This window comes from Branchiostoma floridae, chromosome 1 (assembly GCF_000003815.2).
Source record: "Branchiostoma floridae strain S238N-H82 chromosome 1, Bfl_VNyyK, whole genome shotgun sequence".
In the NCBI taxonomy this organism is placed as follows: domain Eukaryota; kingdom Metazoa; phylum Chordata; class Leptocardii; order Amphioxiformes; family Branchiostomatidae; genus Branchiostoma; species Branchiostoma floridae.
Window position 1 is genome coordinate 7,242,673 of NC_049979.1, and position 12,950 is coordinate 7,255,622.

Genomic DNA, 12,950 nt, shown 5'->3' on the forward strand with positions numbered 1-12,950 from the left:
CCAAATATGCCTCACGCGAAGTCTGCAAGAGGCTAGCTGCAGACAACCTTCATGATACTGCTGTCTATTTAGAACAAATGAAAGGCACAAAAATGAATGTGACACATAGGTATAAACTGCAGAGTTTAATTCTGGATTCCTCCACTTAACACTTCATTCTTTTCCACATGGTGGAAACTTCCTGACTGTTAGCATAGCCAGCACAGTACTTTGGTTGTGCAGATGTTAATACTTGTAAGGGTGTCTCAGGCCATTTCTACTGATGGCGTCCATGTCTGCATTGCTTTCTGATCATTTATCCTGCAGGAGAGGGGAAACCTTGACCCCTGAGACATGTTCTGACCGCCGAGACATGTTGTGCAGGATCTGTAAACTTTTATTGCAACCTTTTTATTCCTTTTTGTTCAAACATGCATGACCCTTAGAGGATGCCATCCTTAGAAACAACTCGACACCCTAATGTCTGAATATGTCACAGAGGAGAGCTACACTGTATTCCTTGCGTTACCTAATTTCTACAACAGCATTTGCTTCACAGATAACAGCACTTGTGACTTGACTCTAGGAGAAAAATAAAACGTTTTAAAAGTAAAGACCATCAGAAGGGTCTGTGTGCATGAGTGACAAGCAAAGCATGAAGAGCCTCCTATCAGCTGGGCACAGTACTGCTGCAGAATTGTTTCAGGATTTCTCATTGGAAAGGCCATCACTATATTACAAGGGCATGAAACAAGCCTAGTAGACAAGCTTTCCATCATTCTTACATACATGTGAATGTTCAGATGAGGCAATTTTCAGCCTGCTGACAATAAGAGGAGAGAGTAACTCTGAAACCCGTCTTTGCAGAAGGCCGAAATGAGACCGGGTTTCTTTTGTGTCCTTCACATATGCATCTATCCCCCATACTAAATGTGAAATTTCAACTTCTGTCCTTGCTACATGACACTTTATTCCCAACATTAAAAGCAGAGAGGTCCAGAGTAGTAGAGAGTAAGGCTATTTTACATGCCAGTCTGAGTTACCGGTAGTCTACAAGCATTGGAAAAAGTAAATGTAACCAATTGTACCATTATATTTACATGTCAGACTCTAAAATATTCTCCCCCACCCTATCACAGCTACTTCACGAGGCCATGCTTCTTTGCTTCTGTCTCGTAGATGAGTAGCCTCCACATTTTGACGACAAAAACTTCTGCCTCTTCATCCAAAACCTGCAGGGCAACAAGAAAAAAAGGTCATTTTCAAATCTCTGAAATAGCACACCAAAATGGTATAACATTTTGTTGTTGAATGACTCTTTGCAACATTTGAATTTTTTGATGTTTTGCTTTCGTAAGTGATTTTAGTTGTAGGTCTAACAAAACCTAGATACATTTATAGTACCACACTGGCAAACAACATGACCAAAACACTTAAAACTCAATGATGTCCACTTCCACAACACAAAATTAACTTCAGTGTGAAAACTACTGACAGGTAGAACCACTTACCATTGCAACATCTTCGAGAATGCTTTTGGGTACGCTATGTGCCATCACCTGCAAGGATAATCAATGCCATTAGTATCTGCATACTCTAAAAAAACAATATCCTTATAACATCTGTCCCATTCCTTATCTAACCACATCAGCTGTCTGTGATTCTGCAGTTTGTTGAGGTACGTTGAGCATTATCTATATGGTTAACCATAGTTCCTCCCCAACAAGCTAGCACTTGTGCATTCATGAATATTACTATGAATGTTTATTGTGTTAGCAGTTAACACAGAAAGAAAAAAAATTAGTACACTGAATTTTTTACTGTTGCACATGAATAAAAGTTATTGTTATTTAAATGGTATTGGGTTGTTATTGTTATTGGGTGGGCCGAGTACTCTCTCTTCACAGCCAGGGGCTGAATTGCAACATGCAGGGCTAAATCACAAGGGTCTGGAGCGAGCTGCCATGTTGAGAATATCTCTCACCATTAACCATAACAAATCAAACAGTGCTCAGCAATTGCTACAGGCCTTCCACGACCTCCACATAGCCGTACCTTTTGACAGATGAACTCTGTAAGTGTGGGTTCCTCCTCTCCGATGTACTCCACAATCTTCTTGTTGATCCAGGGCTTGACTCTCTTCTCCATCAGCCCCTGCCAGACAACAACAATTGTTACAGATCTGATGTCTTTACAGGCAATAGTCCATCTGTAGTCCATCATAGTTTCTTTAGATATTGAAATGTTTGCAGTTTCCTTTTCACAGTGACTTTCAACCGCAAATTAATGACACGGCAAATATGCATTTCAAATGTGTTACTACTGTATTGCAGAATTGTTTTAACCGCAAACTGAAAACACGAGAAAAACATCCTCTTTTATTCTACAGTAGAAGCTGTTTAATTGCACACCCAATATGTATTGCAATAATGCAAAAGTTATACAGCTGGACTGCACCAGTTTGGGATTATGGAATTCAGTGCAATAAACAGAAGTAATGTGCGGTAATCCGTTATACAATTATTGACTTCTAGTGTACTACGAAATGAAGTCGCCACAAACATATTATGAATTTACACAATAACAATATTCAGTTAACTGAACCACTAGCTAATCCACTCAGCTATCACTTATACTAGGATGCTAAAGCAAACAAACTGTCAGGCTTTTAGCTAGGATTTTTTATCATAGGGTGTCCAAATTTCTTGCTGTTTGGCGAAGCCTGTTGATGCGAATATTGCAGGGGGTCTGGGGACATCCTCACTCAGAAAATTTTGAAATTTATAACTCTCTGAAACACTATTTCCCACATTTTGAGGTGCAAATTTGTGGGAATGAAGACAATGTACTGTCAGACAGGCCGCACGTGGCCTGTAGCATCCCTGGTCAATCAGAATTTCATGCTTGTCAGAGGATGTGCTCCCCAGTCTAAGGGCGCACAATTTGAGTTATTTTTTTAACAGGCCATACGCCTGCCTGGCTAAAAGCCTGCACTCTGTACAACTGCACCCAAACTGACCTGATCGACCTGCGACCAGTCCAGGCTGTAGGCAAACAGCTCATCCTTAGCCGTGGGGATCTTCTCGATCAAGTTCTTGATGCTCTTCCTCTTCTCCTCTGTGGAGGACATGGCTGTCGGCACGTGGCTCACGGCCATCTTCTCCTCCTCGGTGTACTCGATGGGGATCAGCTTCCGCTTCTTGGGCCCGTCATCTGTGCCGTCCTCGTCGTCATTGCTGAAGACCTGGCCGATGGGAATCTTCCTCTTGGGCGGGGCCTGAGCAGGGCTGCTGGTGGCTGGAGCTGCAACTTTAGCAACACAAGAGGACTGAGGTTTAGGAGTAGATCTACACAAGATTATGAGTACAGAGAATTCCTGTCTAGGCACGGTCCAGGTCCAGAGGATCAAGTCCAGGTCTGAACCTGAATCTAATTATCTGTGAAAACCTGTGAATGGGCCATACTCAAAACAATGGTCCATTTGGCTACAAAGGAATCTGTTTGGTGGAGTATCCAACGTCCATTGGCAATTTAAAATTCTATCATCATGTAAACAACATTAACTGCTTCTGTTTTATACCTAGTTTGACTGTAGAAATGACTATCAGCTCTCCTCTACTGGCACACTGTACCGGTACCCACTCTTGCACAAGATGCGTATAAAAATGCAAGATTCGTCAACCTGAAGTGACTCAGAAAGCAGCATGGCACTAGTGTTTTTTAAGATGTAATTAAGACAAAATGAAAGCAGTTTCAAAGCAGTTACTATGTATACCACAGGAGTAAAATGCAGAGCTTTCTCCTACCAAACTTGAGACCAAATCCGATCTTGGGTTTCTGGTTTGCGGGAGGGGGTTCTGGTCCCTGGACTGGTGCGAAGCTGTCCTGAGAGGACTCGTCCGGGGGCGAGTCTGGTTTGGGAGCGGAGGGGAAGATGATCCCGGCTGGAGACTCCCCTCCTGAGGCTGCCATGGGGGAGTCTTGGGAGGACACGGACGGAGCTGCCTTCACCTGGACAGGACATGAAGACAACTTAGCGGGTGGCAGTCTCTTCCAAATGATAGGTGGGATGAAGATAACCATACTCAGCACAAAGAAATTCGGAAACTTGAATTCGATTAATTACATCCCTGTCATCACTTTGCATGCCATTATCACAAAACAAAAATGTTGACATTCCTCTTCCAATAGTGTGGATCAACCCAAACAAAGTATACAAACTTCATATACCAAGTTCAGTCCTGCCTGAGATACTAGTAGGTACTGAATTGAAACTGAAACAAAACAGGTGCACAGAACAACACTCCTATATTAGTTCTAACCTACCTGTATAGGTGGGAATGCTGGTTTGAGTGTTGGTTCCAGGTGAGGTTTGGTCTCTCGTGGTGAAGGCTCTGGAGGTTCAGTTTTCAACTGTGGCTCTTTGTGCTTTTCTGTCTCCCTTTCCAACTAGAGTAACAGGAGAGATAAGTTGTCATACTCAGGCAAGCAGATATTCTATTTTCAAGAAAGTTTGGGATTGTCTTCTCACCGCAAAAGTGCCACCTACATCGGCTACATATAGCGGTGAGAAGCAGACTTCAAGTTAAAAGATCTGACGAAGGTGTTTGAGAGAGATCGAAACGTACGCAATGTAAGTACCTGCTGGTTGTGTAAAGTAAATTCTCCTATATCTTATTTTCATTCTGTCTAAAGTCTTTACAATCTTTCCTAGGAAGTCTCCCAAAAGTACTTACTCTTTCAACTTCTGCCTGTGGGTCAGGGTGTCCTTCTTCCATCAGGCGTCGTCGGATTTCTTCTATCTCCTCCTTCTCTTTCCTTCTGTCCATCTCATCCAGCTCAATCTCTTTCTGCCTCTCTTTTAATCTCTTCTGTAAAGCACTGCCCCTACAGGAGGGTAGAAAAGTCCTGCTGTAGCATAGAAGCCGCTGAACATATTTCAGACTACATCTAATTTTAATTACAACATCACATAAGCCCATTAAAACAGCACCAATAGTGTTTGATTTGAAATATACCTCACACAATTATCACTCCATACTGCTCTCTGTTTGAGCAAGCCAAGGCCACGATACAAGTATCTGTAAAGTCAAGAGTGCTTGCTTAGCATGGAGAAAGAGAGAAAGCTATGCAGAGTGGCTTACTAGTACATTGAAAAGAGTTTTCAGCAACTCAAAGTACAGGTCCTCTACACAGCTAGACCTCCTATCAATTTTTCAGAGAACCTGAACAGTAATTTTTGCCAATGACGAGGGTTGAAAAATTTCTTAGCAAAATGAAAAGTAGCTGAACAGAAGTATGATACAGAAGTGGTAATCCAGATAGCTTACTTGTAGTATTTAGGGTCGTCTCTCTCATCGTCATAGTCCTCCAGGAACTCCTTCAGTCGCTTGGCTTCTTTGATCTGAAAAAGAAAAGACACAATAGTGTAAATGCAGAAACTTTCGCGGTGGTTTAATGTTCGCGGTTTTCGCGGTGGCCACTTCAAGGCAAACTTAAAACCGCCGCGAACATTTTTCCATGGCAGTGACTACAGTGCATGGTGCTGCCGCAAAAGTTAAAACCACTGCGAAAAGTCGTTTTTCCCACTACCGCAAAATTAAATCCCCACAACTTAAATGCATTTACAGTAACCTGTACGGACAGTCTCTGGTATATCCTATTTAACAACTTCTAAATTACCAAAAGGTCAAAACAATACACAAAGATCCTATTTACCATTTCTTTCTTCCTGTCTTCTTCTCTCTCGTTTTCCTTGTCGTACTCCCGAGTTTTCCGTCTCTCTCGCGTCTCCCAGGCTTTCAGTCGCTACAAAGGAGAGATATCAGTATAGTCATGAATTGAACTGACCAAACCAAAATCTGACCTCTATAACACTGGAAACAAACTTCATACCAATCTATTTTCTAATATCCAGTAGAACAACTAAAAGAGGCCATCAAATTCTATAGAAATTCGTCAACATTCCCAGAGAAAAAGAGCACATCTTTTGTATACCATTTTGCATGTCCGAAACTTAACTGTTACATGCAATTAGTCTTCTGGTAAGAATTTGCAATAAACTTGTTGATGAACAATCAGGTACTGCGAAAGTACCTCCTGACAGTGTCACTGACAAAAACAACTGGATAGTAGTTGAAACGTCTGACCGTTTCCAAAACCATATCCAGTTGCTTGAGTAACTACTTTCTGGCATATCTTTTTACCCTGATGTCTAACCTACATCAACGTACCTCCTGATAGGCCAGCTCTTTCTCCCTCAGCTTTCTCTCCAGTTTACGCCTCTCGTATGCTTCCTCCTCTTCTTCTCTTTCCTTTTCACGGTCCCGCTCGCGTCGCTCTCTATCGTACTCCCGTTCGCGGTCCATTCTCTCCCGTTCCCTGCGGCTACTACTGTTAGGCATAAAGGTGAATGGTACGTTATTTTACACGTACTTTGTAAGCAGAGTTCTAGCCAGCCTGAAATTTGTTTCCGTCCCCTGGATTTTGAACGGAGATCCTATCCAGCCTAGGAGGGTCTCGGGGCATGCTCTGCCGGGAAAATTGTGAAATGTAGACCCTCTGAAATGCTAGTATTTCCTACATTTTGAGGGGTAAATTTTGCTAGTAGACTTAGCTTGGTTCAATAGCATCTGTTTTGGTGAAAAAATCCACAGGGATTTAAGCTCACAGAGGACGGAATGTGCAAAATTTTTTTCCGTCCCCAGCAGCAAGACGGAAAAACGAATGCTGGCTAGAAACCTGTCGTGAAGCATAGCTTTTTTTCTTTTCTTCCATAGCCATTTCCTTACAAGTCATTACTTTGGATCAACCTTCTACATCTATTTCACACAGCAGCAAGGTGGCTGGTACAGGCAATCAAGTACTCACAAACCTCAGCTCTGGATAACCACCACACATGCTGGGGCATACTCGATATCAGTAGAGTCATCACTGGTTTGTGCATAATATCTACTCTAACGGTGCAACAGGATCAGGTCAAAACTTCATTCAGTATTTAGAAGCTACTAATCAACACTGTGCACTGGCCAGGGACATGTTGATATAAAAACTTTCAAATTTCCACTGATCATCTTTTAAGTTTAAATATCCTACACAATGCCATCCGGTGCTGGAAGATGCTTTTTCCTTCAGTTACATTGACAGGTACCTGATCTACCTAACAAGAAGACAAACACAACATCAGCATTACAATAACTTTTCAGTCTTCATGGTTGACCGTTTTGCAACTCTCCATGCTGCATCTCCAGACACACAGCGAAATAGAGCTGGGACCAGTAAGTACCTTTCCCTCTCCCTTTCCCTCCTGTTTATGTAGTACCTCTCTCTTTCTCGTTCCTTTTCACGCTCGCGCTCCCGCTCTTTCCGGCGCCGTTCCTCTTCCCTCTCCCTTTCTCTCTCCCGCTCCCTTTCCTTCTCCCTCTCCCGCTCTCGTCGTTCCCGTTCTTTCTCTCGCTCTCTCTCCCTCTCCTTCCGTTCTTTGTCTCTTTCTTTCTCCTTTTCTTCATCGTTCTGCAAGTGAGGAGGTTAGACAACAGAGAAAAGATGGATTAGACGCTGCCAAGGCATGTCCCAATTTCACAAACATAAAGCAAGACAAGAATATTACCCAACACGAATATGCAGCTCTCCTATACAATTGGCAAATCTAACCAGTAAACACATGGTTTTATACAACAGCATAATTTCTTGGGCCACAGGAATTCTTTGCATGGAGGATATTTGTGTATCACATGCTTTCTTTTAGAGCTGTAGACAATTATCAAGACATAATGATGATATTCATAATCACAGCAATACCTACAAGGAGACATCACTACAAAAGATGCTGAGCTAGTGAAGTCTGCACATCAAACACAAGGAGCAAAGTAGCTACGCAAGAATTATTCAAATTTAGGCAGCAAAAATTGATGTTGAGTTTCACACAAATTGAAGAATGTTAATCTGTCAATAATTTTCACACCAATAAAAATTTCCATAGGAAAAAAACAGCTTTTTTGCCTGACATCATTTTCACAGACATTTTAGGCTTTTCATAGTTGCAATTCTAAAATCTGGAACTGGGGCTTTGTGACCCAACATTAACCAGAACTTTTGTTTTACATTGCTGCACAACAATTACTTAAGCTACAGGTAGGCTTGTTTTTACTTGGAGCAGGATTCTGAACAGCTCCAACTTGTTGCAGTGTTTGTAGAGTGATGTATGGTTCTGACAGATAAAAAAGGATTTGCAAAAAAGACTTGTTCAAAACCATCACAACTGAGATGTCCCCCAGTGAATGGTTCTGTTAAAGTGCTGTTTTGTCAGATTCTACTGGAGGGTATTTGCACTGATAATTGATAGATAAGTCTGGGGGACATCCCAGCACAAAAGAATGTCTTTCCCCCTTACACTAAGTCCAAGGCAAGTACCAGTACAGCACCACTTCTATGTTCAAGTTGCACATACTTCAACAGGTGACAACAAACCAGAACATGGAGAGCATACTAGAAGTGACATTGAGGTATTGACGTGACCTGACATAGCTGTAATGGACACGGGGCTTGCGGGCAGCCAACCTCTCGCGCTGCGTTCTACTGCTTTTCATTATGGTCTTCTTGGAAAAGAATATGGTTAGGAGGCACGGGAGTGCCCAGGAAATAAATCTGACGGACAAATATCACATGTGCAATGAACGTCACAAGGCATATCTTACGTTACAACCTAGGGTTCTGTGCTATCTACCTGTCAGGAAAAAAATGCATGTGGGAAAGGGTTTAGTGTCCAAACATGTCAATAACACATGGCGATATTTTTTACAGGCCATACAACAAGTGATACCCAGTTGTGCTCAAACAATGGGTGCCTGTTGAAGCATTAAGTGCTGACATACAGTTACAAGTAGTAACCACTGCATATACATCAAAGCTTCTATTACTCTCACTCAGTCAGTGGATGTCCCTCCATTTTCTGGTGTTGACACATTTCTTATAAATGCATGTTAATGCATCCAATTATATGTGAAAAAGAAATTCCATCAGAGACACTACTTTGTTCCACATGCAGTGAATAATGAAGGATCTGTTTGGCACATAAGTGGATATCATCACTGCTTCCTGCAAAAAAAGCATGTCCTCTACAAAACTGAGAAGTTGCCATACCTCTTGATACTTGTTGGGTGTACATGTCCCCAAACACAAAAAAGATCTCTCACTGTGCACTAAATAAACGTTCAAAGAAACAAGTGCCATGCAGGTGTGGGCTAGATGTCAGACAGGAAGGTGAGGAAGAGGCAAAAATATATTGGTGCAAAGGGTTGATGGCATAGAATGGGTAAGCACTTAGCAACAAGAAAGGCACTTTAAAAGCGAACACACACAGGCATGATCGCCAAGAGTTAAACAAGAATATCAGGTAAAATACTGAAGGAGAATCATACCTGTTGTGATCAGGATCATGTACCCAGCAACTTAACATATCAGTTTTAGTAGAGAACTTTAAAGATACTTACAGTTTTTCCTGTTCAAAACACAGCAATACACTTTGGGCAGATTGAGAGCTGCTCCTTGCTTTTGTCTCCAAATGTCATCTATTATTTGTGTGGTTGAGCAATACATTGTCCGTTAAAGGACAGCTAATGGCTGGAGGAGGTTTTAGCAGTTATGATTTCAGGATAAGGGAGGGCTGAACGATTAACATTCCTTTTCTTGTTGGCATCCCCAAATTTCTTCATCATTTTCTACACTACTTTTCCCATGTTTTAAGATTGAGTTCCAATAACATGCTGTTTGTTGCCCATTGAAAGAACTTGAGATTGTTCTACAGCATTTTCACATTTTGGACAAAATAGTTTCAAAATCCAGTATAGCACATACCCAAGTGATAATGATCTTGGAACTCCAAACATCAATCATAGTGATAACAATTTTGTGATTTTTTTTAATCACTGATAACATGGGCTATACAAGAGGGGATTGTGACCTGAAAGTGTAACATTACATCAGGACAGTTGAACTTTGAACTTCTTGTCACTGGTCCTCAGCAGGGGTGAAAGGTCAATGTTAGCCATGTTGCCTGACTAAATCGTCAGCTTATGGAACCATGTAAACCTCTGTTTGACAGTATTTTGGATAAAAGGCTGAAATGAAACTGCAAACCATACAATAATGAAAGATCCTTAAATCACAAGACCAACAGTCACCTTCCATTTCCAAAGCTTGCAGGACAGAAATACCACCCATGACAAAATCTAGTCTAATGCCACATTACTGTTGGTCCTTCTTCTACACCTCCAGCATAGCTTACCTTGTGAGCTTCACGGAAACTCCGAATCTCTTTGGTGATCAGATTACGTTTCTCTTCATCAACCTCCATGTCCTCTAGGTCGTCCTACAAACAACGGCAAATAATCAATAGATCAATAAGTAAATATTCTGGAAAGTAAACATAAAATGAGACGTTTCGCGGGAGAGTGCAACAAATTACCCATCAAGCTTTGACTTTCCATATCTTAATTCTTATAATTACATCTTCACTGGTTCACGTAACTCCCATCTGAGTAACAATCCCTTATCAAGTAGCCCTTCCCTTCCATACACACCAGTGAACTGGCTACAATTTCAATGTCCAGCAAGTCCAGAAGCTGAAGGTAATAAGATGAAACTCAACTTACTATTGCCTCTTCTTTTTTGTCCTCCTTCTTCTGCTTAGCTTTGGGCTTGTCTCCAAGGAGGCCTTCCTTCTTCCCTGCAAACATACAACATAGGATAAGAATATTGGTCACCACTGGTACGGCAGGGTCCACAGCAAAATAAAACTCACCAACAGAAGTCTACCATCTTAAAACACTTTTTTAGACCTCCCATGAAATGGCTTATTCACCTTTGCTTGGCCTGTCATCAGGGATAGGTGTGTTTAGCTCTGTGTTGTGTTCTCTCTTCAGCTGCTCAAGCTGCTCCATGGCAAAGTTATCTTGTCTTATAGTCTCCTCATCAAGTTCATCAGTGTCCTGGGGGACAAAAAAATACAAAACCGAGTTGTGACTATGTAGGAATTCCCATCTTCTTGTCTGAACAAATTGGCCAATGATTAAACAAACCCATTAAAAGCTTAAGCCCTAGTGGTGAAGGAAATGACCTTTGACTGAATGCTTATCAACTGTCGATATCCAATCCAAACCATCTGTGGTAATCTTTATGTAACAGTGTATGGCAGCAACATGAACAGTAACGTGAACCAACCTTGTCCCCTGAGTTTCCCTTTGCAGCCTTCTTCTTGCCCATGTACTCATCCAGGACCGCCCGAGTCTTGGCGTCCACTTTCACCAGCAGTTTCTTGTCGCCCAGCTGCCAGTCGTGCAGCAGCCGTAGGGCCCTCAGGGTGGACTCTGGTTCAGCGTACTCGCAAAATCCGAAGGCTGGAGAAATCACAGAGCAACACACACCCTTGTAATGTGCTCAACTGCAACCCATGGCAAGCTTACGACCACTGCTCATTTACATAACACTTGGCATTTTTCTATAAGCTAGGATATACAACAGCCTCCTAATGAATAGAACTTGATGCATCTAGACCACAAACAATATATTACATGTACATATGAAAAGTCAAAAAAGGCTATTCATGTATCTTGCTTGATTTTTCATAAATATTCTATGATACAGTCATGTCAGAGTATATTCTAGCTAGCTAGTGTTGTGCTTCATTTGTGACAAAATAAAGCTGTCATAGTCTCCCTTTCTGCACTTTTTAGCAGTATTAACAATCATGTAACAAGAGTTATGCATGCAGGCTTGCCAATACTACTGCTGCTACACCAGCCACTAATGCACACACACAACGGCTTGTCTGGAAACAATTTTTCATAAACATCAGATGTGTGATAACAAAAGCACAATCATCCACATGCAGAAAAACATCACATTACCATGCCTATCAGATTTTTTGGCTACAAATAACAGACATGCAAACAGAACTTCAAAAGACAAACAATGAAGGGAAATCAGAATAAGAAGTTTTCTCACATTTGGTAGTACCTTGCAGCTTCCCAGTGGCCCCCTGGACTCTCTTCCAGCTCAGGACAGTTCCACATTTCTACAAAAGAGGTTGGCAGGAAGTTAAAACGACCATCAGAGTTACCAGGTAGTGATGCACAAGTTGCATGTAAGCTACACCACTAACACCAGCACATCGGATTTACCTTTCAGACTACCTGCTGCAAAAGAAAACAACCTTTCAGCTGGACAGCTTTTGTTCTGAATTCACTTACATTACAGCAGTGCAATTATTTTTTGAAAATGACAAATAGACTGATAACTAATGCCTTGATGAATCTACACCCACAAACCCACCATCAGCATCTGTCTGATGAGTACATCTGTGGCTCTGTCCGTTATGTTGCCCACAAACACGGTGGTGGAAGGCAGTGCCTCACCCTCCTCCTCCTCACCATCAGACTCCTATTAGGACAAACAAATAAAACAGTCAATTTCTACATGACCTATATATGCTTTTTATTTCAAACATAGCCTATCATAAAGACAGCCTTTAGTTTTGTGCACCATTTTGCAATCTCATGCATGTGGTATCTGGCTGCTGCTTACCAAAATCTAGAGGAAAATGGTAATGTTTTTAAAAAAAAAAAAAAAAAAAAACTGACAATAGCCAGATATACACCCAATGATTACAAGCTTGTTTCAAGTCAATTATGTCTGCCAAATTGACGACAGATTTCAGTACCTTTGGTTTTTCTTCCTTCTTGTCTGCCTCTTTCTTGTCGATCTGCTGTGGCTGTTGAACAGGCTTGACAGGCATGACAGGCATTGCTGGTCTTGGGAGAAGGGTGGGCTGAAACAACATGCAGAAAATATGATGAGAAGGTACATTGGGCCACACTGGGGGTACAAAGATGAAATATACTGCGTCATCTAAAAAGCCATTTACAAGAAGCATATCTTCTCAGTTTCAGAATCTTACATGACTAATCCCAAGA

At 41.6% G+C, this 12,950-nt stretch overlaps 1 protein-coding gene across 6 annotated transcripts in view; it reads right to left on the reverse strand.

Annotated features, from left to right (window-relative positions):
• Positions 1–108: 108 nt before the first annotated feature.
• Positions 109–12,950, reverse strand: part of LOC118423739 (RNA-binding protein 25-like) — a 16,874-nt gene continuing 4,032 nt past the window's right edge. For 3 of the 6 annotated variants that reach the window (XM_035831988.1, XM_035831970.1, XM_035831946.1), the window contains 19 exons: positions 12,698–12,805; positions 12,310–12,417; positions 11,983–12,052; positions 11,200–11,375; positions 10,841–10,967; positions 10,632–10,705; positions 10,265–10,348; positions 7,265–7,491; positions 6,213–6,372; positions 5,698–5,787; positions 5,310–5,383; positions 4,998–5,060; positions 4,716–4,866; positions 4,306–4,428; positions 3,786–3,990; positions 2,999–3,288; positions 2,035–2,133; positions 1,491–1,538; positions 109–1,211 (listed from right to left, as the gene is read on the reverse strand). In XM_035831988.1, the coding sequence (XP_035687881.1) occupies positions 1,119–1,211; positions 1,491–1,538; positions 2,035–2,133; positions 2,999–3,288; positions 3,786–3,990; positions 4,306–4,428; positions 4,716–4,866; positions 4,998–5,060; positions 5,310–5,383; positions 5,698–5,787; positions 6,213–6,372; positions 7,265–7,491; positions 10,265–10,348; positions 10,632–10,705; positions 10,841–10,967; positions 11,200–11,375; positions 11,983–12,052; positions 12,310–12,417; positions 12,698–12,805 (2,370 nt within the window). In that variant the 3' untranslated portion in view covers positions 109–1,118. The remainder of the gene's footprint in view (positions 1,212–1,490; positions 1,539–2,034; positions 2,134–2,998; positions 3,289–3,785; positions 3,991–4,305; positions 4,429–4,715; positions 4,867–4,997; positions 5,061–5,309; positions 5,384–5,697; positions 5,788–6,212; positions 6,373–7,264; positions 7,492–10,264; positions 10,349–10,631; positions 10,706–10,840; positions 10,968–11,199; positions 11,376–11,982; positions 12,053–12,309; positions 12,418–12,697; positions 12,806–12,950) is intronic. The other 3 variants (XM_035831955.1, XM_035831979.1, XM_035831961.1) reach the window with 3 other exon arrangements.